This window comes from Chiloscyllium punctatum, chromosome 5, assembly GCF_047496795.1.
Source record: "Chiloscyllium punctatum isolate Juve2018m chromosome 5, sChiPun1.3, whole genome shotgun sequence".
Taxonomy (NCBI): Eukaryota; Metazoa; Chordata; class Chondrichthyes; order Orectolobiformes; family Hemiscylliidae; genus Chiloscyllium; species Chiloscyllium punctatum.
Window position 1 is genome coordinate 547,588 of NC_092743.1, and position 25,322 is coordinate 572,909.

General features: G+C 53.3%; 1 protein-coding gene across 1 annotated transcript in view; it reads right to left on the reverse strand.

Annotated features, from left to right (window-relative positions):
* The window catches only part of LOC140476714 (SCO-spondin-like), a 202,151-nt gene that overhangs the window by 104,167 nt on the left and 72,662 nt on the right, over nucleotides 1-25,322 (reverse strand). The window contains exon 2 of the mRNA XM_072569534.1: nucleotides 11,970-12,060. Coding sequence (XP_072425635.1) covers nucleotides 11,970-12,037 — 68 coding nt within the window. The 5' untranslated portion in view covers nucleotides 12,038-12,060. The remainder of the gene's footprint in view (nucleotides 1-11,969; nucleotides 12,061-25,322) is intronic.

The window sequence follows — 25,322 nt, forward strand, 5'->3', positions numbered from 1 at the left end:
ACTGGTACACACGGTTTTTTGCTATTAAACGCTGTTACACACTGGTACACACTGTTATATGCTATTACACACTCTTACACACTGGTACACACAGTTATATGCTATTACACACTGGTACACACAGTTATAGGCTATTACACACGGTTACACACTGGTACACACAGTTATATGCTATTACACGCTGTTACACACTGGTACACACAGTTATAGGCTACTACACGCTGTTACACACTGGTACACACAGTTATATGCTATTACACGCTGTTACACACTGGTACACACAGTTATAGGCTACTACAAGCTGTTACACACTGGTACACACAGTTATATGCTATTACACGCTGTTACACACTGGTACACACAGTTATATGCTATTACACACTCTTACACACTGGTACACACAGTTATATGCTATTACACACTCTTACACACTGGTACACACAGTTATATACTATTACACACTGTTACACACTGGTACACACAGTTATATGCTATTACACACTGTTACACACTGGTACACACAGTTATATGCTATTACACACTGTTACACACTGTTAGACACAGTTATATGCTATTACACACTGGTACATACAGTTATATGCTATTACACGCTTTTACACACTGGTACACACCGTTATAGGCTACTACACGCTGTTACACACAGTTATATGCTATTACACTCTCTTACACACTGGTACACACAGTTATATGCTATTACACACTCTTACACACTGGTACACACAGTTTTTTGCTATTACATGCTGTTACACACTGGTACACACAGTTATATGCTATTACACACTCTTACACACTGGTACACACAGTTATATGCTATTACACACTGTTACACACTGGTACACACAGTTATATGCTATTACACGCTGTTACACACTGGTACACACAGTTATAGGCTATTACACACTGTTACACGCTGGTACACACAGTTATATGCTATTACACGCTGTTACACACAGTTATATGCTATTACATACTCTTACACACTGGTACACACAGTTATATGCTATTACACACTCTTACACACTGGTACACACAGTTTTTTGCTATTACATGCTGTTACACACTGGTACACACAGTTATATGCTATTACACACTCTTACACACTGGTACACACAGTTATATGCTATTACACACTGTTACACACTTGTACACACAGTTATATGCTATTACACGCTGTTACACACTGGTACACACAGTTATAGGCTATTACACGCTGTTACACACAGTTATATGCTATTACACACTCTTACACACTGGTACACACAGTTATATGCTATTACACACTCTTACACACTGGTACACACAGTTTTTTGCTATTACACGCTCTTACACACTGGTACACACAGTTATATGCTATTACACACTCTTACACACTGGTACACACAGTTTTTTGCTATTACACACTCTTACACACTGGTACACACAGTTTTTTGCTATTACACACTGTTACACACAGTTATATACTATTACACACTGGTACACACTGGTACACACTGTTATATGCTATTACACACTGTTACACATGGTTTTTTGCTATTAAACGCTGTTACACACTGGTACACACAGTTATATGCTATTACACACTGGTACACACTGGTACACACTGTTATATGCTATTACACGCTGTTACACACTGGTACACACAGTTATAGGCTATTACACGCTGTTACACACTGGTACACACAGTTATATGCTATTACACGCTGTTACACACTGGTACACATAGTTATATGCTATTACACACTCTTACACACTGGTACACACAGTTATATGCTATTACACACTCTTACACACTGGTACACACAGTTATATACTATTGCACGCTGTTACACACTGGTACACACAGTTATAGGCTATTACACATTCTTACACACTGGTACACACAGTTATATGCTATTACACACTGTTACACACAGTTATATGCTATTACACACTCTTACACACTGTTACACACAGTTTTATGCTATTACACACTCTTACACACTGGTACACACAGTTATATGCTATTACACACTCTTACACACTGGTACACACAGTTATATGCTATTACACACTCTTACACACTGTTACACACAGTTATATGCTATTACACACTCTTACACACTGTTACACACAGTTATATGCTATTACACACTCTTACACACTGGTACACACAGTTTTTTGCTATTACATGCTGTTACACACTGGTACACACAGTTATATACTATTACACATTGGTACACACGGTTTTTTGCTATTAAACGCTGTTACACACTGGTACACACAGTTATATGCTATTACACACTCTTACACACTGGTACACACAGTTATATGCTATTACACGATGTTACACACAGTTATATACTATTACACACTGGTACACACGGTTTTTTGCTATTAAACGCTGTTACACACTGGTACACACAGTTATATGCTATTACACACTCTTACACACTGGTACACACAGTTATATGCTATTACACACTCTTACACACTGGTACACACAGTTTTTTGCTATTACATGCTGTTACACACTGGTACACACGGTTTTTTGCTATTAAACGCTGTTACACACTGATACACACAGTTATATGCTATTACACACTGGTACACACAGTTATAGGCTATTACACGCTGTTACACACTGGTACACACAGTTATATGCTATTACACACTCTTACACACTGGTACACACAGTTATATGCTATTACACACTGTTACACACAGTTATATGCTATTACACACTCTTACACACAGTTATATGCTATTACACACTCTTACACACTGGTACACACAGTTATATGCTATTACACACTGTTACACACAGTTATATGCTATTACACACTCTTACACACTGTTACACACAGTTATATGCTATTACACACTGGTACACACTATTACACACAGTTATATGCTATTACACACTCTTACACACTGGTACACACAGTTATATGCTATTACACACTCTTACACACTGGTACACACAGTTATATGCTATTACACACTCTTACACACTGGTACACACAGTTTTTTGCTATTACATGCTGTTACACACTGGTACACACAGTTATATACTATTACACACTGGTACACACGGTTTTTTGCTATTAAACGCTGTTACACACTGGTACACACAGTTATATGCTATTACACACTCTTACACACTGGTACACACAGTTATATGCTATTGCACGCTGTTACACACTGGTACACACAGTTATAGGCTATTACAGATTCTTACACACTGGTACACACAGTTATATGCTATTACACACTCTTACACACTGGTACACACAGTTATATGCTATTACACACTGTTACACACAGTTATATGCTATTACACACTGTTACACACTATTACACACAGTTATATGCTATTACACACTCTTACACACTGGTACACACAGTTATATGCTATTACACACTCTTACACACTGGTACACACAGTTATATGCTATTACACACTCTTACACACTGGTACACACGGTTTTTTGCTATTAAACGCTGTTACACACTGGTACACACAGTTATATGCTATTACACACTCTTACACACTGTTACACGCAGTTATATGCTATTACACACTGTTACACACAGTTATATGCTATTACATACTCTTACACACTGGTACACACAGTTATATGCTATTACACACTCTTACACACTGGTACACACAGTTATATGCTATTACACGCTGGTACACACAGTTATATGCTATTACACGCTGTTACACACAGTTATATGCTATTACATACTCTTACACACTGGTACACACAGTTATATGCTATTACACACTCTTACACACTGGTACACACAGTTTATTGCTATTACACGCTGTTACACACTGGTACACACAGTTATATGCTATTACACACTCTTACACACTGGTACACACAGTTATATGCCATTACACACTGTTACACACTGGTACACACTGTTATATGCTATTACACGCTGTTACACACTGGTACACACAGTTATAGGCTATTACACGCTGTTACACACTGGTACACACAGTTATATGCTATTACACGCTGTTACACACTGGTACACACAGGTATATGCTATTACACACTGTTACACAATGTTAGACACAGTTATATGCTATTACACACAGGTACACACCGTTATATACTATTACACACTCTTACACACTGGTACACACCGTTATATGCTATTACACACTCTTACACACTGGTACACACAGTTATATGCTATTACACACTGGTACACACTGGTACTCACAGTTATATGCTATTACACACTGTTACACACTGGTACACACAGTTATATGCTATTACATACTGGTACACACTGGTACACACAGTTATATGCTATTACACACTGTTACACACTGGTACACACAGTTATATGCTATTACACACTGTTACACACTGGTACACACAGTTATATGATATTACACACTATTACACACTGGTACACACAGTTATATGCTATTACACGCTGTTACACACTGGTACACAGTTATATGCTATTACACACTGTTACACGCTATTACACACTGTTACACACAGTTACATGCTATTACACACTGTTACACACTGGTACACACAGTTATATGCTATTACACACTGTTACACACTGTTAGACACAGTTATATGCTATTACACGCTGTTACACACTTTTAGACACAGTTATATGCTATTACACACTGTTACACACTGGTACACACAGTTATATGCTATTACACACTCTTACACACAGTTAGATTAGATTAGATTAGATTACTTACAGTGTGGAAACAGGCCCTTCGGCCCAACAAGTCCACACCGCCCCGCCAAAGCGCAACCCACCCACACCCCTACATCTACATCTACCCCTTACCTAACACTACGGGCAATTTCCCATGGCCAATTCACCTGACCTGCACATCTTTGGACTGTGGGAGGAAACCGGAGCACCCGGAGGAAACCCACGCAGACACGGGGAGAACGTGCAAACTCCACACAGAGAGTCGCCTGAGGCGGGAATTGAACCCGGATCTCTGGCGCTGTGAGGCAGCAGTGCTAACCACTGTGCCACTGTGCCGCCCACTATGGTACACAGTTATATACTATTACACACTGTTACACACTGGTACACACAGTGTTTTGCTATTACGCACTGTTACACACAGTTATATGATATTACACACAGTTACACACTGCTACACACAGTTACACTTCGTCACACGCAGTTACACAGTTACACTCTGTCACACGCTGTTACACACAGATACAGACTTTCACATGCTGTCAGCCACAGTTACACTGTCACACACTGTTACACAAAGTTACACACTGTCACACACAGATACACAATTTCACACACAGTCACACACTGTCACACACAGATACACACTATCACATGATGTTACTCACAATTACACTCTGTCACACACTGTCACACACAGATACACGCTGTCACATGCTGCTACACACAGTAACACTCAGTCACACTCAGTCACACTCAGTCACACGCTGTTACACACAGTTACACATTCTCACATGCTGTTACACACTTTTACACTCTGTCACACTCTGTCACACTCTGTCACACACTGTCACACATAGTTACACACTGTCACACTCTGTCACACACAGTCACACACAGATACACAATTTCACATGCTGTTTCACATTCTGTCACACTCTGTCACACTCTGTCACACACTGTCACACATAGTTACACACTGTCACACTCTGTCACACTCTGTCACACGATGTTACTCACAATTACACAGTTACACAATGTCACACATTGTCACACATTGATACACAATTTTACACACAGTCACACTCTGTCACACGCAGTCACACACAGTTACACTCTGTGACACACAGATACACGCTTTCACATGCTGCTACACACAGTTACAATCTGTCACACACTGTCACACACAGATACACAATTTCACACGCTGTTTCACACTTTGTCACACTCTGTCACACTTTGTCACACACAGATACACACTATCACATGGTGTTACTCACAATAACACTCTGACACACACTGTCACACACAGTTACACTCTGACACGCACTGTCACACACAGTTACACTCTGTCACACGCTGTTACACACAGTCACACTCTGTCATACACCGTGTGATAGTGTGTAACTGTGTGTTACAGTGTGTGATAGTGTGTATCTGTGTGTGACAGAGTGTAATTGTGAGTAACAGCGTGTGATAGTGTGTAACTGTGTATCACAGTGTGTGATAGTGTGTATCAGTGTGTGACAGCATGTGACAGAGTGTAACTGTGTGTGACAGTGTGTAACTGTGTGTGACAGTGTGTGAAATTGTGTATCTGTGTGTGACAGTGTGTGACAGTGTGTATCTGAGTGTGACAGAGTGTGACAGAGTGTGACTTTGTGCAACAGTGTGTGACAGCATGTGACAGAGTGTAACTGTGTGTGACAGAGTGTAATTGTGAGTAACTGTGTGTCACACTGTTACTCACAGTTACACTCTGTCACACACAGTTACACTGTGTCACACACAAATACACAATTTCACATGCTGTTTCACACTCTGTCACACACTGTTACACACAGATACACAATTTCACACGCTGTCACACACAGTTACACACAGTTACACACTGAGACACACAGGTACACACTATCACATGCTGTTACTCACAATTACACTCTGTCACACACAGTTACACAAAGTTACACAGTGTCACACACTGTTACACACTCTCACACACAGTCACACTATCACACACTGTGACACACAGTTACACTCTGTCACACTCTATCACACACTGATACATACTATCACACACCGTGTGATAGTGTGTAACTGTGTGTTACAGTGTGTGATAGTGTGTAACTGTGTGTGACAGCGTGTGAAAGTGTGAATCTGTTCGTAACAGTGTGTGTGTCAGAGTGTAATTGTGAGTAACACCATGTGATAGTGTGTATCTGTGTGTGACAACGTGTGACAGAGTGTGACAAAGTGTGAAACAGTGTGTGAAATTGTAACTGTGTGTAGCAGCATGTGACAGCGTGTATCTGTGTGTGACAGTGTGTGATAGAGTGTAATTGTGAGTAACAGTGTGTGACAGAGTGTGACAGAGTGTGACAGTGTAAAAGTGTGTAACAGCATGTGAGAATGTGTAACTGTGTACAGCATGTAATTGTGTGTAACAGCGTGTGACAGAGTGTAACTGTGTGTCACAGTGTGTAATTGTGAGTAACAGCATGTGATAGTGTGTGACTGTGTGTGACTGTGTGTGACTGTGTGTATCTGTGTGTATCTGTGTGTATCTGTGTGTAAAATTGTGTAACTGTGTATGACAGTGTGTGACTGTGTGTGAAAGTGTGTATTGGTGTGTGACAGAGTGTATCTGTGTGTGACAGTGTGTAACTGTGTGTGACAGTGTGTAACTGTGTGTGACAGCGTGTGAAAGTGTGAATCTGTGTGTAACAGTGTGTGTCAGAGTGTAATTGTGAGTAACACCGTGTGATAGTGTGTATCAGAGTGTGACAGAGTGTAGCAGCACGTGAAAGTGTGTATCTGTGTGTGAAAGTGTGAGACAGTGTGTCAAAGTGTGTGACAGAGTGTAACTCTGTAACAGCGTGTGAAATTGTGTATCTGTGTGTCACAGTGTGTGATAGTGTGTATCTGTGTGTGACAGTGTGTGACAGTGTGTGACTGTGTGTGACTGTGTGTGACTGTGTGTGACTGTGTGTGACTGTGTGTATCTGTGTGTGACAGAGTGTGACAGAGTGTACCTGTGTGTAAAATTGTGTATCTGTGTGTAACAGTGTGTGACAGTGTGTAATTGTGAGTAACAGCGTGTGAAATTGTGTATCTGTGTGTCACAGTGTGTGATAGTGTGTATCTGTGTGTGACAGAGTGTGACACTGTGTAACTTTGTGTAACAGTGTGTGACAGCATGTGACAGAGTGTAACTGTGTGTGACAGAGTGTAATTGTGAGTAACAGCATGTGATAGTGTGTAACTGTGTGTCACACTGTTACACACTATCACACACTGTGACACACAGTTACACACGATCACATGCTGTTACTCACAATTACACACTGTGACACACAGTTACACTCTGTCACACACTTTCACACACAGTTACCCTCTGTCACACGCTGTCACACACAGATACACACTATCACACACTGTGACACACAGTTACACACTATCACATGCTGTTACTCACAATTACACTCAGTCACACACAGATACACACGTTCTCATGCTGTTACACACAGTTACACTTTGTCACACACTTTCACACACAGTCATACACAGTCACACACAGTTACACTCTGTCACACACAGTTACACAATTTCACACGCTGTTTCACACTCTGTCACACACTGTTACACACAGATACACACTTTCACATGCTGCTACACACAGTTACAATCTGTCACACACTGTCACACACAGATACACAATTTCACACGCTGTTTCACACTTTGTCACACTCTGTCACACTTTGTCACACACAGATACACACTATCACCCGGTGTTACTCACAATTACACTCTGACATGCACTGTCACACACAGTTACACTCTGTCACATGCTGTCACACACTGATGCACGCAGTCACACACAGTCACACACAGTCACACACAGTCACACACCGTGTGATAGTGTGTATCTGTGTGTGACAGAGTGTAACTGTGTGTAGCAGCACATGAAAGTGTGTATCTGTGTGTGACGGAGTGTAATTGTGAGTAACAGCGTGTGATAGTGTGTAACTGTGTATCACAGTGTGTGATAGTGTGTATCTGTGTGTGACAGCATGTGACAGAGTGTAACTGTGTGTGACAGTGTGTGAAATTGTGTATCTGTGTGTAACAGTGTGTGACAGAGTGTGAAACAACATGTGAAATTGTGTATTTGTGTGTGACAGAGTGTAACTGTGTGTGACAGAGTGTAACTGTGTGTGACAGTGTGTGACAGTGTGTGACAGAGTGTAACTGTGTGTGACAGAGTGTAACTGTGTGTGACAGTGTGTGACAGAGTGTAACTGTGTGTGACAGAGTGTAACTGTGTGTGACAGAGTGTGACAGAGTGTAACTGTTTGTAACAGCGTGTGAAAGTGTGTATCTGTGTGTGACAGAGTGTAACTGTGTGTGACAGTGTGTGACAGAGTGTAATTGTGTGTGACAGAGTGTAATTGTGAGTAACAGCGTGTGATAGTGTGTAACTGTGTGTCACACTGTTACTCACAATTACAGTCTGTCACACACAGTTACAATCTGTCACATGCTGTTACACAAAGTTACACACTGTCACACACAGTTACACTGTGTCACACACCAATACACACTTTCACACACTTTCACACACAGTCAAACACAGTCACACACAGTCACACGCTGTCATACACAGTTACACACTGTCACACACTGTCAAACACAGATACACAATTTTACACACAGTTACACACAGATACACAATTTTACACACAGTTACACACTGTCACACACTGTCACACACTGTCACACGCAGTTACACACAGTTACACTCTGTCACACATAGTTAGAGTGTAACTGTGTGTGACAGAATGTAACTGTGTGTGACAGAGTGTAACTGTGTGTAAAATTGTGTATCTGTGTGTAACAGCGTGTAACTTTGTGTAACAGCATGTGACAGAGTGTAACTGTGTGTGACAGAGTGTCATTGTGAGTAACAGTGTGACACACAGTTACTCACAATTACACTCTGTCACACACAGTTACACTCTGTCACATGCTGTCACACACTGTTGCACAAAGTCACACACAGTTACACATAGTTACACTCTGTCACACACAGATACACACTATCACACACTGTGACACACAGTTACACACTATCACATGCTGTTACTCACAATTACACTCAGTCACACACAGATACACACTTTCACACACTGTGACACACAGTTACACACTATCACATGCTGTTACTCACAATTACACTCAGTCACACACAGATACACACGTTCTCATGCTGTTACACACAGTTACACTTTGTCACACACTTTCACACACAGTCATACACAGTCACACACAGTTACACTCTGTCACACACAGTTACACAATTTCACACGCTGTTTCACACTCTGTCACACACTGTTACACACAGATACACACTTTCACATGCTGCTACACACAGTTACAATCTGTCACACACCGATACACACTATCACACGGTGTTACTCACAATTTCACTCTGACATGCACACTTTCATGTACTGTCACACACAGTTACACTCTGTCACATGCTGTCACACACTGATGCACGCTGTCACACTCTGTCACACTCTGTCACACTCTGTCACACTCTGTCACCCACCGTGTGATAGTGTGTATCTGTGTGTGACAGAGTGTAACTGTGTGTAGCAGCACATGAAAGTGTGTATCTGTGTGTGACGGAGTGTAATTGTGAGTAACAGCGTGTGATAGTGTGTAACTGTGTATCACAGTGTGTGATAGTGTGTATCTGTGTGTGACAGCATGTGACAGAGTGTAACTGTGTGTGACAGTGTGTAACAGTGTGTAACAGTGTGTAACAGTGTGTGATGATGTGTGATAATGTGTATCTGAGTGTGACAGAGTGTGACTTTGTGCAACAGTGTGTGACAGCATGTGACAGAGTGTAACTGTGTGTGACAGAGTGTAATTGTGAGTAACTGTGTGTCACACTGTTACTCACAATGACACTCTGTCACACACAGTTACACTCTGTCACATGCTGTTACACAAAGTTACACGCTGTTACACACAGATACACAATTTTACACACAGTTACACTCTGTCACACACAGTTACATTCTGTCACACACAGTTACACTCTAACTATGTGTGACAGAGTGTAACTGTGTGTAACTGCGTGTGACAGTGTGTGACAGTGTGCGACAGTGTGTGACAGTGTGTAACTGTGTGTAAAATTGTGTATCTGTGTTTGACAGTGTGTGACAGTGTGTAACTGTGTATGACTGTGTGTGAAAGTGTGTGAAAGTGTGTGAAAGTGTGTGAAAGTGTGTGAAAGTGTGTGAAAGTGTGTATTGGTGTGTGACACAGTGTAACTGTGTGTGACAGTGTGTAACTTTGTGTAACAGCATGTGACAGATTGTAACTGGGTGTGACAGACTGTAATTGTGAGTAACAGTGTGACACACAGTTACACACTATCACATGCTGTTACTCACAATTACACACTGTCACACACAGATACATACTTTCACATGCTGCCGCGTGAGGTTGAGGAGGGTGAGGGTGAGGGTGTGGGTGAGGAGGGTGTGGGTGAGGGTGAGGGTGAGGAGGGTGAGGGTGAGGGTGAGGGTGAGGAGGGTGAGGTTGAGGGTGTGGAGGGTGAGGGTGAGGGTGAGGAGGGTGAGGGTGAGGGTGAGGGTGAGGGTGAGGGTGAGGGTGTGGAGGGTGAGGGTGTGGAGGGTGAGGGTGAGGGTGAGGGTGAGGGTGAGGGTGTGGAGGGTGAGGGTGAGGGTGAGGGTGAGGGTGTGGAGGGTGAGGGTGAGGGTGAGGAGGGTGAGGGTGAGGGTGAGGAGGGTGAGGGTGAGGGTGAGGAGGGTGAGGGTGAGGGTGAGCAGCGTGAGGGTGAGGGTGAGGAGGGTGAGGGTGAGGGTGTGGAGGGTGAGGGTGAGGGTGTGGAGGGTGAGGGTGAGGGTGAGGGTGTGGAGGGTGAGGGTGAGGGTGTGGAGGGTGAGGGTGAGGGTGAGGGTGAGGGTGAGGAGGGTGAGGGTGAGGAGGGTGAGGGTGAGGAGGGTGAGGGTGAGGGTGAGGAGGGTGAGGGTGAGGGTGAGGGTGAGGAGGGTGAGGGTGAGGGTGAGGGTGTGGAGGGTGAGGGTGTGGAGGGTGAGGGTGAGGGTGTGGAGGGTGAGGGTGAGGGTGAGGGTGAGGGTGAGGAGGGTGAGGGTGAGGGTGAGGGTGTGGAGGGTGAGGGTGAGGGTGTGGAGGGTGAGGGTGAGGGTGAGGGTCCCTACCCAGTCGGGGCTGGACACTGAGGGAGCAGCTGCAGGACGAGGCCGATGACGAGGAGTCGAGGAGCCATCGAGGCCCAGGGTCAGAATGAGCCTAAAACCAGAGAGTGACATCATCGTCAGCAACTGGACACAGAGACTCCGGACAGGTCAGAGGTCACAGGGTCAGGGTCAGGGGGGCAGGGTCAGGGGGGGTCGGGGTCAGGGAGGGTCACGGTCAGGGAGGGTCACGGTCAGGGAGGGACACGGTCAGGGAGGGGTAGGGTCAGGGAGGGTCACGGACAGTGTGGGTCAGGGTCAGTGTGGGAAACGGTCAGGGAGGGACACGGTCAGGGAGGGGTAGGGTCAGTGTGGGTCACGGTCAGTGTGGGTCACGGTCAGTGTGGGACACGGTCAACGAGGGACACGGTCAGTGAGGGACACGGTCAGTGTGGGTCACGGTCAGTGTGGGACACGGTCAGTGTGGGACACGGTCAGTGTGGGACACGGTCACCGAGGCACACGGTCAGTGAGGGACACGGTCAGTGTGGGTCAGGGTCAGTGTGGGACACGGTCAGTGAGGGTGATGGTCAGTGAGGGTCACGGTCAGTGTGGGACACGGTCACTGAGGGACACGGTCACCGAGGGACACGGTCAGTGTGGGACACGGTCAGTGTGGGTCAGGGTCTGTGTGGGACACGGTCAGTGAGGGACACGGTCAGTGATGGTCACGGTCAGTGTGGGTCAGGGTCTGTGTGGGACACGGTCACCGAGGGACACGGTCAGTGTGGGACACGGTCAGTGATGGTCACGGTCAGTGTGGGACACGGTCAGTGAGGGACACGGTCAGTGAGGGACACGGTCAGTGTCGGTCACGGTCAGTGTGGGTCAGGGTCTGTGTGGGACACGGTCAGTGAGGGACACGGTCACCGAGGGACACGGTCACCGAGGGACACGGTCAGTGTGGGACACGGTCAGTGTGGGACACGGTCAGTGTGGGACACGGTCAGTGAGGGTCATGGTCAGTGTGGGTCAGGGTCACCGAGGGACACGGTCACCGAGGGACACGGTCACCGAGGGACACGGTCACCGAGGGACACGGTCAGTGAGGGTCATGGTCAGTGTGGGACACGGTCAGTGTGGGACACGGTCACCGAGGGACACGGTCAGTGAGGGTCAGGGTCTGTGTGGGTCAGGGTCAGTGAGGGACACGGTCAGTGTTGGACACGGTCAGTGAGGGACACGGTCAGTGTGGGGCACGGTCAGTGAGGGACACGGTCAGTGTGGGTCACGGTCAGTGTGGGACACGGTCAGTGTGGGACACGGTCAGTGTGGGACACGGTCAGCGAGGGACACGGTCAGTGAGGGTCATGGTCAGTGTGGGACACGGTCAGTGTGGGACACGGTCAGCGAGGGACACGGTCAGCGAGGGACACGGTCAGTGTGGGACACGGTCAGCGAGGGACACGGTCAGTGAGGGACACGGTCAGCGAGGGACACGGTCATTGTGGGACACGGTCACCGAGGGTCACGGTCAGTGAGGGTCACGGTCAGTGTGGGTCATGGTCAGAGATGGTCACGGTCAGTGTGGGTCACGGTCAGTGATGGACCCGGTCAGTGAGGGACGCGGTCAGTGCGGGACGCGGTCAGTGCGGGACGCGGTCAGTGTGGGTCGCGGTCAGTGAGGGACACGGTCAGTGTGGGACACGGTCAGTGTGGGTCACGGTCAGTGAGGGTCACGGTCAGTGTGGGACACGGTCAGTGTGGGTCACGGTCAGTGAGGGACACGGTCAGTGTGGGACACGGTCAGTGAGGGACACGGTCACCGAGGGACACGGTCAGTGAGGGACACGGTCAGTGAGGGACACGGTCACCGAGGGACACGGTCAGTGAGGGACACGGTCAGTGAGGGACACGGTCAGTGAGGGACACGGTCAGTGTAGGTCACGGTCAGTGAGGGACACGGTCAGTGTGGGACACGGTCAGTGTGGGACACGGTCAGCGAGGGACACGGTCAGTGAGGGTCATGGTCAGTGTGGGACACGGTCAGTGTGGGGCACGGTCAGTGAGGGACACGGTCACCGAGGGACACGGTCACCGAGGGACACGGTCAGTGAGGGACACGGTCAGTGAGGGTCAGGGTCTGTGTGGGTCAGGGTCAGTGAGGGACACGGTCACCGAGGGACACGGTCACCGAGGGACACGGTCAGCGAGGGACACGGTCAGTGAGGGTCATGGTCAGTGTGGGACACGGTCAGTGTGGGGCACGGTCAGTGAGGGACACGGTCACCGAGGGACACGGTCAGTGAGGGTCAGGGTCTGTGTGGGTCAGGGTCAGTGAGGGACACGGTCAGTGTTGGACACGGTCAGTGAGGGACACGGTCACCGAGGGACACGGTCAGTGTGGGACACGGTCAGTGTGGGACACGGTCAGTGTGGGACACGGTCAACGAGGGACACGGTCAGTGAGGGACACGGTCAGTGTGGGTCACGGTCAGTGTGGGACACGGTCAGTGTGGGACACGGTCAGTGTGGGACACGGTCACCGAGGCACACGGTCAGTGAGGGACACGGTCAGTGTGGGTCAGGGTCAGTGTGGGACACGGTCAGTGAGGGTGATGGTCAGTGAGGGTCACGGTCAGTGTGGGACACGGTCACTGAGGGACACGGTCACCGAGGGACACGGTCAGTGTGGGACACGGTCAGTGTGGGTCAGGGTCTGTGTGGGACACGGTCAGTGAGGGACACGGTCAGTGATGGTCACGGTCAGTGTGGGTCAGGGTCTGTGTGGGACACGGTCACCGAGGGACACGGTCAGTGTGGGACACGGTCAGTGATGGTCACGGTCAGTGTGGGACACGGTCAGTGAGGGACACGGTCAGTGAGGGACACGGTCAGTGTCGGTCACGGTCAGTGTGGGTCAGGGTCTGTGTGGGACACGGTCAGTGAGGGACACGGTCACCGAGGGACACGGTCACCGAGGGACACGGTCAGTGTGGGACACGGTCAGTGTGGGACACGGTCAGCGAGGGACACGGTCAGTGAGGGTCATGGTCAGTGTGGGTCAGGGTCACTGAGGGACACGGTCACCGAGGGACACGGTCACCGAGGGACACGGTCACCGAGGGACACGGTCAGTGAGGGTCATGGTCAGTGTGGGACACGGTCAGTGTGGGACACGGTCACCGAGGGACACGGTCAGTGAGGGTCAGGGTCTGTGTGGGTCAGGGTCAGTGAGGGACACGGTCAGTGTTGGACACGGTCAGTGAGGGACACGGTCACCGAGGGACACGGTCAGTGTGGGGCACGGTCAGTGAGGGACACGGTCAGTGTGGGTCACGGTCAGTGTGGGTCACGGTCAGTGTGGGACACGGTCAGTGAGGGACACGGTCAGTGTGGGACACGGTCAGTGTGGGACACGGTCAGTGTGGGACACGGTCAGCGAGGGACACGGTCAGTGAGGGTCATGGTCAGTGTGGGACACGGTCAGTGTGGGACACGGTCAGCGAGGGACACGGTCAGCGAGGGACACGGTCAGTGTGGGACACGGTCAGCGAGGGACACGGTCAGCGAGGGACACGGTCAGCGAGGGACACGGTCATTGTGGGACACGGTCACCGAGGGTCACGGTCAGTGAGGGTCACGGTCAGTGTGGGTCATGGTCAGAGATGGTCACGGTCAGTGTGGGTCACGGTCAGTGATGGACCCGGTCAGTGAGGGACGCGGTCAGTGCGGGACGCGGTCAGTGCGGGACGCGGTCAGTGTGGGTCGCGGTCAGTGACGGACACGGTCAGTGTGGGACACGGTCAGTGTGGGTCACGGTCAGTGAGGGTCACGGTCAGTGTGGGACACGGTCAGTGTGGGTCACGGTCAGTGAGGGACACGGTCAGTGTGGGACACGGTCAGTGAGGGACACGGTCACCGAGGGACACGGTCAGTGAGGGACACGGTCAGTGAGGGACACGGTCACCGAGGGACACGGTCAGTGAGGGACACGGTCAGTGAGGGACACGGTCAGTGAGGGACACGGTCAGTGTAGGTCACGGTCAGTGAGGGACACGGTCAGTGTGGGACACGGTCAGTGTGGGACACGGTCAGCGAGGGACACGGTCAGTGAGGGTCATGGTCAGTGTGGGACACGGTCAGTGTGGGGCACGGTCAGTGAGGGACACGGTCACCGAGGGACACGGTCACCGAGGGACACGGTCAGTGAGGGACACGGTCAGTGAGGGTCAGGGTCTGTGTGGGTCAGGGTCAGTGAGGGACACGGTCACCGAGGGACACGGTCACCGAGGGACACGGTCAGCGAGGGACACGGTCAGTGAGGGTCATGGTCAGTGTGGGACACGGTCAGTGTGGGGCACGGTCAGTGAGGGACACGGTCACCGAGGGACACGGTCAGTGAGGGTCAGGGTCTGTGTGGGTCAGGGTCAGTGAGGGACACGGTCAGTGTTGGACACGGTCAGTGAGGGACACGGTCACCGAGGGACACGGTCAGTGTGGGACACGGTCAGTGTGGGACACGGTCACCGAGGGACACGGTCAGTGTGGGACACGGTCAGAGTGGGACACGGTCAGAGTGGGACACGGTCAGCGAGGGTCATGGTCAGTGTGGGACACGGTCAGTGTGGGTCACGGTCAGCGAGGGACACGGTCAGCGAGGGACACGGTCAGTGTGGGTCACGGTCAGTGTGGGTCACGGTCAGCGAGGGACACGGTCAGCGAGGGACATGGTCAGTGTGGGACACGGTCAGCGAGGGACACGGTCAGTGAGGGACACGGTCAGTGAGGGACACGGTCAGCGAGGGTCACGGTCAGTGTGGGACACGGTCAGTGTGGGACACGGTCACCGAGGGACACGGTCAGTGTGGGACACGGTCAGAGTGGGACACGGTCAGCGAGGGACACGGTCAGTGAGGGTCATGGTCAGTGTGGGACACGGTCAGTGTGGGTCACGGTCAGCGAGGGACACGGTCAGCGAGGGACACGGTCAGTGTGGGTCACGGTCAGTGTGGGTCACGGTCAGCGAGGGACACGGTCAGCGAGGGACATGGTCAGTGTGGGACACGGTCAGCGAGGGACACGGTCAGTGAGGGACACGGTCAGTGAGGGACACGGTCAGCGAGGGTCACGGTCAGTGTGGGTCATGGTCAGAGACGGTCACGGTCAGTGTGGGTCACGGTCAGCGAGGGACAGGGTCAGCGAGGGACACGGTCATTGTGGGACACGGTCACCGAGGGTCACGGTCAGTGTGGGTCATGGTCAGAGATGGTCACGGTCAGAGATGGTCACGATCAGTGTGGGTCATGGTCAGCGAGGGACAGGGTCAGCGAGGGACACGGTCAGCGAGGGACACGGTCAGTGAGGGACACGGTCAGCGAGGGACACGGTCAGCGAGGGACACGGTCACCGAGGGTCACGGTCAGTGAGGGTCACGGTCAGTGTGGGTCATGGTCAGAGACGGTCACGGTCAGTGTGGGTCACGGTCAGTGATGGACCCGGTCAGTGAGGGACGCGGTCAGTGCGGGACGCGGTCAGTGTGGGTCGCGGTCAGTGTGGGTCACGGTCAGTGAGGGTCACGGTCAGTGTGGGACACGGTCAGTGTGGGTCACGGTCAGTGAGGGTCACGGTCAGTGTGGGTCACGGTCAGTGAGGGACACGGTCACCGAGGGACACGGTATGTGAGGGTCAGGGTCAGTGAGGGACGCGGTCAGTGTGGGACACGGTCAGTGTGGGTCACGGTCAGTGAGGGTCACGGTCAGTGTGGGACACGGTCAGTGTGGGTCACGGTCAGTGTGGGTCACGGTCAGTGTGGGACACGGTCAGTGTGGGACACGTTCAGTAATGGACACGGTCAGTGTGGGACACGGTCAGTGAGGGACACGGTCAGTGAGGGACACGTTCAGTGTGGGACACGGTCAGTAATGGACACGTTCAGTGAGTGACACGGTCAGTGTGGGACACCGTCAGTGAGGGACACGGTCAGTGAGGGACACGTTCAGTGAGTGACACGGTCAGCGAGGGACACGGTCAGTGTGGGACATGGTCAGTGAGGGACATGGTCAGTGATGGTCACGGTCAGTGTGGGACACGGTCAGTGAGGGATACGGTCAGTGTCGGTCACGGTCAGTGTGGGTCAGGGTCTGTGTGGGACACGGTCAGTGAGGGACACGGTCACCGAGGGACACGGTCACCGAGGGACACGGTCAGTGAGGGACACGGTCAGTGAGGGACACGGTCAGTGTAGGTCACGGTCAGTGAGGGACACGGTCAGTGTGGGACACGGTCAGTGTGGGACACGGTCAGCGAGGGACACGGTCAGCGAGGGACACGGTCAGTGAGGGTCATGGTCAGTGTGGGGCACGGTCAGTGTGGGGCACGGTCAGTGAGGGACACGGTCACCGAGGGACACGGTCACCGAGGAACACGGTCAGTGAGGGACACGGTCAGTGAGGGTCAGGGTCTGTGTGGGTCAGGGTCAGTGAGGGACACGGTCACCGAGGGACACGGTCACCGAGGGACACGGTCAGCGAGGGTCATGGTCAGTGTGGGACATGGTCAGTGTGGGGCACGGTCAGTGAGGGACACGGTCACCGAGGGACACGGTCAGTGAGGGTCATTGTCTGTGTGGGTCAGGGTCAGTGAGGGACACGGTCAGTGTTGGACACGGTCAGTGAGGGACACGGTCAGTGTGGGGCACGGTCAGTGAGGGACACGGTCACCGAGGGACACGGTCAGTGTGGGACACGGTCACCGAGGGACACGGTCAGTGAGGGTCATGGTCAGTGTGGGACACGGTCAGTGTGGGTCACGGTCAGCGAGGGACACGGTCAGCGAGGGACACGGTCAGTGAGGGACACGGTCAGTGTGGGACACGGTCAGTGTGGGTCACGGTCAGCGAGGGACACGGTCAGCGAGGGACACGGTCAGCGAGGGACATGGTCAGTGTGGGACACGGTCAGCGAGGGACACGGTCAGTGAGGGACACGGTCAGTGAGGGACACGGTCAGCGAGGGTCACGGTCAGTGTGGGTCATGGTCAGAGACGGTCACGGTCAGTGTGGGTCACGGTCAGCGAGGGACACGGTCATTGTGGGACACGGTCACCGAGGGTCACGGTCAGTGTGGGTCATGGTCAGAGACGGTCACGGTCAGTGTGGGTCACGGTCAGCGAGGGACAGGGTCAGCGAGGGACACGGTCAGCGAGGGACACGGTCAGTGAGGGACACGGTCAGCGAGGGACACGGTCATTGTGGGACACGGTCACCGAGGGTCACGGTCAGTGAGGGTCACGGTCAGTGTGGGACACGGTCAGTGTGGGTCACGGTCAGTGAGGGACACGGTCAGTGAGGGACACGGTCAGTGAGGGACACGGTCAGCGAGGGACACGGTCATTGTGGGACACGGTCACCGAGGGTCACGGTCAGTGAGGGTCACGGTCAGTGTGGGACACGGTCAGTGTGGGTCACGGTCAGTGAGGGACATGGTCAGTGAGGGACACGGTCAGTGAGGGACACGGTCACCGAGGGACACGGTATGTGAGGGTCACGGTCAGTGAGGGACGCGGTCAGTGTGGGACGCGGTCAGTGTGAGACACGGTCAGTGTGGGTCACGGTCAGTGAGGGTCACGGTCAGTGTGGGACACGGTCAGTGTGGGTCACGGTCAGTGTGGGACACGGTCAGTGTGGGACACGTTCAGTAATGGACACGGTCAGTGTGGGACACGGTCAGTGTGGGTCACGGTCAGTGTGGGACACGGTCAGTGTGGGACACGTTCAGTAATGGACACGGTCAGTGTGGGACACGGTCAGTGTGGGACACGGTCAGTGTGGGACACGGTCAGTAATGGACACGTTCAGTGAGTGACACGGTCAGTGAGGGACACGGTCAGCGAGGGACACGGTCAGCGAGGGACACGGTCAGTGTGGGACATGGTCAGCGAGGGACACGGTCAGTAATGGACACGTTCAGTGAGTGACACGGTCAGCGAGGGACACGGTCAGTGTGGGACATGGTCAGCGAGGGACTCGGTCAGTGTGGGTCACGGTCAGTGAGGGACACGGTCAGTGTGGGTCACGGTCAGTGTGGGACACGGTCAGTGTGGGACACGGTCAGTGAGGGACACGGTCAGATATGGACACGTTCAGTGAGGGACACGTTCAGTGAGGGACACGTTCAGTGAGGGACACGGTCAGTGTGGGTCAGGGTCAGTGAGGGACACGGTCAGTGTGGGACACGGTCAGTGTGGGTCACGGTCAGTGAGGGACACGGTCAGCGAGGGACACGGTCAGCGAGGGACACGGTCAGTGTGGGCCACGGTCAGTGAGGGTCACGGTCAGTGAGGGTCACGGTCAGTGAGGGACACGGTCAGTGAGGGACACGGTCACCGAGAGACACGGTCACCGAGGGACACGGTCAGTGAGGGACACGGTCAGTGTGGGACACGGTCAGTGTGGGTCACGGTCAGTGTGGGGCACGGTCAGTGAGGGACACGGTCACCGAGGGACACGGTCACCGAGGGACACGGTCAGTGTGGGACACGGTCAGTGTGGGTCACGGTCAGTGTGGGGCACGGTCAGTGAGGGACACGGTCACCGAGGGACACGGTCACCGAGGGACACGGTCAGTGTAGGTCACGGTCAGTGTGGGTCACGGTCAGTGTGGGACACGGTCATTGTGGGACACGGTCAGTGAGGGACACGGTCAGTGTGGGTCACGGTCAGTGTGGGTCACGGTCAGTGAGGGACACGGTCAGTGTCGGTCACGGTCAGTGTGGTACACGGTCAGTGTGGGTCACGGTCAGTGAGGGTCACGGTCAGTGAGGGACACGGTCAGTGTGGGACACGGTCAGTGTGGGTCACGGTCAGTGTGGGTCACGGTAAATGAGGGACACGGTCAGTGTGGGTCACGGTCAGTGAGGGACACGGTCAGTGTGGGTCACGGTCAGTGTGGGTCACGGTCAGTGAGGGACACGGTCAGTGTGGGTCACGGTCAGTGAGGGACACGGTCAGTGAGGGACACGGTCAGTGTGGGACACGGTCAGTGTGGGTCACGGTCAGTGAGGGACACGGTCAGTGAGGGTCACGGTCAGTGTGGGACACGGTCAGTGAGGGACACGGTCAGTGTCGGTCACGGTCAGTGAGGGATACGGTCAGTGAGGGATACGGTCAGTGTGGGTCACGGTCAGTGAGGGACACGGTCAGTGAGGGACACGGTCAGTGTCGGTCACGGTCAGTGAGGGACACGGTCAGTGTGGGACAAGGTCAGTGTGGGACACGGTCAGTGAGGGACACGGTCAGTGTGGGACACGGTCAGTGTAGGTCACGGTCAGTGAGGGACACGGTCAGTGAGGGACACGGTCAGTGAGGGACACGGTCAGTGTCGGTCACGGTCAGTGAGGGACACGGTCAGTGTGGGACACGGTCAGTGTGGGACACGGTCAGTGAGGGACACGGTCAGTGTCGGTCACGGTCAGTGTGGGTCACGGTCAGTGTGGGTCACGGTCAGTGTGGGACACGGTCAGTGTGGGACACGGTCAGTGAGGGAAACGGTCAGTGTGGGTCACGGTCAGTGTGGGACACGGTCAGTGTGGGACACGTTCAGTGAGTGACACGGTCAGTGAGGGACACGGTCAGTGTGGGTCACGGTCAGTGAGGGACACGGTCAGTGTGGGACACGGTCAGTGAGGGACACGGTCAGTAATGGACACATTCAGTGAGGGACACGGTCAGTGTGGGTCACGGTCAGTGTGGGACACGGTCAGCGAGGGACACGGTCACCGAGGGACACGGTCAGTGAGGGTCACGGTCAGTGATGGACCCGATCAGTGAGGGACGCGGTCAGTGCGGGACGCGGTCACCGAGGGACACGGTCAGTGAGGGTCACGGTCAGTGTGGGTCACGGTCAGTGTGGGTCACGGTCAGTGATGGACCCGGTCAGTGAGGGACGCGGTCAGTGAGGGACACGGTCAGCGAGGTACACGGTCAGCGAGGGACACGGTCAGTGTGGGACACGGTCAGCGTGGGACACGGTCACCGAGGGACACTGTCACCGAGGGACACGGTCAGTGTGGGACACGGTCAGTGTCGGTCACGGTCAGTGTCGGTCACGGTCAGTGAGGGACACGGTCAGTGTGGGACACGGTCAGTGAGGGACACGGTCAGAGAGTGACACGGTCAGTGTGGGTCACGGTCACCGAGGGACATGGTCAGTGAGGGACACGGTCAGTGTCGGTCACGGTCAGTGAGGGACACGGTCAGTGTGGGACACGGTCAGTGAGGGACACGGTCAGTGAGGGACACGTTCAGTGAGGGACACGGTCAGTGTGGGTCACGGTCAGTGTGGGTCACGGTCAGTGAGGGACACGGTCAGTGAGGGACACGGTCAGTGTGGGTCACGGTCAGCGAGGGACACGGTCAGTGTGGGACACGGTCAGTGAGGGACACGTTCAGTGAGTGACACGGTCAGTGAGGGACACGGTCAGTGTGGGACACGGTCAGTGTGGGACACGGTCAGTGAGGGACACGGTCAGTAATGGACACGTTCAGTGAGGGACGCGGTCAGTGTGGGTCACGGTCAGTGTGGGTCACGGTCAGTGTGGGACACGGTCAGCGAGGGACACGGTCACCGAGGGACAAGGTCACCGAGGGACACGGTCAGTGAGGGTCACGGTCAGTGTGGGTCAGGGTCAGTGTGGGTCACGGTCAGTGACGGACCCGGTCAGTGAGGGACGCGGTCAGTGCGGGACGCGGTCAGTGAGGTACACGGTCAGCGAGGTACACGGTCAGCGTGGGACACGGTCAGCGTGGGACACGGTCAGTGTGGGACACGGTCACCGAGGGACACGGTCACCGAGGGACACGGTCAGTGTGGGACACGGTCAGTGTGGGTCACGGTCAGTGAGGGACACGGTCAGTGAGGGACACGGTCACCGAGGGACACGGTCAGTGAGGGACACGTTCAGTGAGTGACACGGTCAGTGTGGGACACGGTCACCGAGGGACACGGTCAGTGAGGGACACGGTCAGTGTCGGTCACGGTCAGTGAGGGACACGGTCAGTGTGGGACACGGTCAGTGTGGGACACGGTCAGTGAGTGACACGGTCAGTAATGGACACGTTCAGTGAGTGACACGGTCAGTGTGGGTCACGGTCAGTGTGGGTCACGGTCAGTGAGGGACACGGTCAGTGTGGGTCACGGTCAGTGTGGGACACGGTCAGTGTGGGACACGGTCAGTGAGGGACACGGTCAGTGTGGGTCACGGTCAGTGAGGGACACGGTCAGTGAGGGACACGGTCAGTGTGGGACACGGTCAGTGAGGGACACGGTCAGTGTGGGACACGGTCAGCGAGGGACACGGTCAGCGAGGGACACGGTCAGTGTGGGCCACGGTCAGTGAGGGACACGGTCAGTGATGGACACGGTCAGTGTGGGACACGGTCAGTGAGGGACACGGTCAGTAATGGACACGGTCACCGAGGGACACGGTCACCGAAGGACACGGTCACCGAGGGACACGGTCAGTGTGGGACACGGTCAGCGAGGGACACGGTCAGCGAGGGACACGGTCAGTGTGGGACACGGTCAGTGAGGGACACGGTCATTGTGGGACACGGTCAGTGAGGGACACGGTCAGTGAGTGACACGGTCAGTGTGGGACACGGTCAGTGAGGGACACGGTCAGTGTGGGACACGGTCAGTGTGGGACACGGTCAGTGAGGGACACGGTCAGTACTGAACACGTTCAGTGAGGGGCACGGTCAGTAATGGACACGTTCAGTGAGGGACACGGTCAGTGTGGATCACGGTCAGTGAGGGTCACGGTCAGTGTGGGACACGGTCAGTGTGGGTCACGGTCAGTGAGGGACACGTTCAGTGAGGGACACGGTCAGTGTGGGTCACGGTCAGTGTGGGTCACGGTCAGTGATGGACCCGGTCAGTGAGGGACACGGTCAGTGAGGGACACGATCAGTGAGGGACACGGTCAGTAATGGACACGGTCAGTGTGGGTCACGGTCAGTGTGGGACACGGTCAGCGAGGGACACGGTCACCGAGGGACACGGTCAGTGAGGGTCACGGTCAGTGTGGGTCACGGTCAGTGATGGACCAGATCAGTGAGGGACGCGGTCAGTGCGGGACGCGGTCAGTGTGGGACACGGTCACCGAGGGACACGGTCAGTGTGGGACACGGTCAGTGTGGGACACGGTCAGTGTGGGACACGTTCAGTGAGTGACACGGTCAGTGTGGGACACGGTCACCGATGGACACGGTCAGTGAGGGACACGGTCAGTGTCGGTCACGGTCAGTGAGGGACACGGTCAGTGTGGGACACGGTCAGTGAGGGACACGGTCAGTGAGGGACACGGTCAGTGTGGGACACGGTCAGTAATGGACACGGTCAGTGAGGGACACGGTCAGTGAGGGACACGGTCAGTGTGGTTCACGGTCAGTGTGGGTCACGGTCAGCGAGGGACACGGTCAGCGAGTGACACGGTCAGTGTGGGACACGGTCAGTGTGGGACATGGTCAGTGAGGGACACGGTCAGTAATGGACACGGTCAGTAATGGACACGTTCAGTGAGGGACACGTTCAGTGAGGGACACGTTCAGTGAGGGACACGTTCAGTGAGGGACACGGTCAGTGTGGGTCAAGGTCAGTGAGGGTCACGGTCAGAGAGGGACACGGTCAGCGAGGGACACGGTCAGCGAGGGTCACGGTCAGTGTGGGTCACGGTCAGTGTGGGTCACGGTCAGTGAGGGTCACGGTCAGTGAGGGTCACGGTCAGTGTGGGACACGGTCAGCGAGGGACACGGTCACCGAGGGACACGGTCAGTGAGGGTCACGGTCAGTGTGGGTCAGGGTCAGTGTGGGTCACGGTCAGTGATGGACCGGGTCAGTGACGGACGCGGTCAGTGCGGGACGTGGTCAGTGAGGGACACGGTCAGCGAGGGACACGGTCAGTGTGGGACACGGTCAGTGTCGGTCACGGTCAGTGAGGGACACGGTCAGTGTGGGACACGGTCGGTGTGGGACACGGTCAGTGAGGGACACGGTCAGTGAGGGACACGTTCAGTGAGTGACACGGTCAGTGTGGGTCACGGTCAGTGAGGGACACGGTCAGTGAGGGACACGGTCAGTGTCGGTCACGGTCAGTGAGGGACACGGTCAGTGTGGGACACGGTCAGTGAGGGACACGGTCAGTGAGGGACACGTTCAGTGAGGGACACGGTCAGTGTGGGTCACGGTCAGTGTGGGTCACGGTCAGTGAGGGACACGGTCAGTGAGGGACACGGTCAGTGTGGGTCACGGTCAGCGAGGGACACGGTCAGTGTGGGACACGGTCAGTGAGGGACACGGTCAGTGAGGGACACGGTCA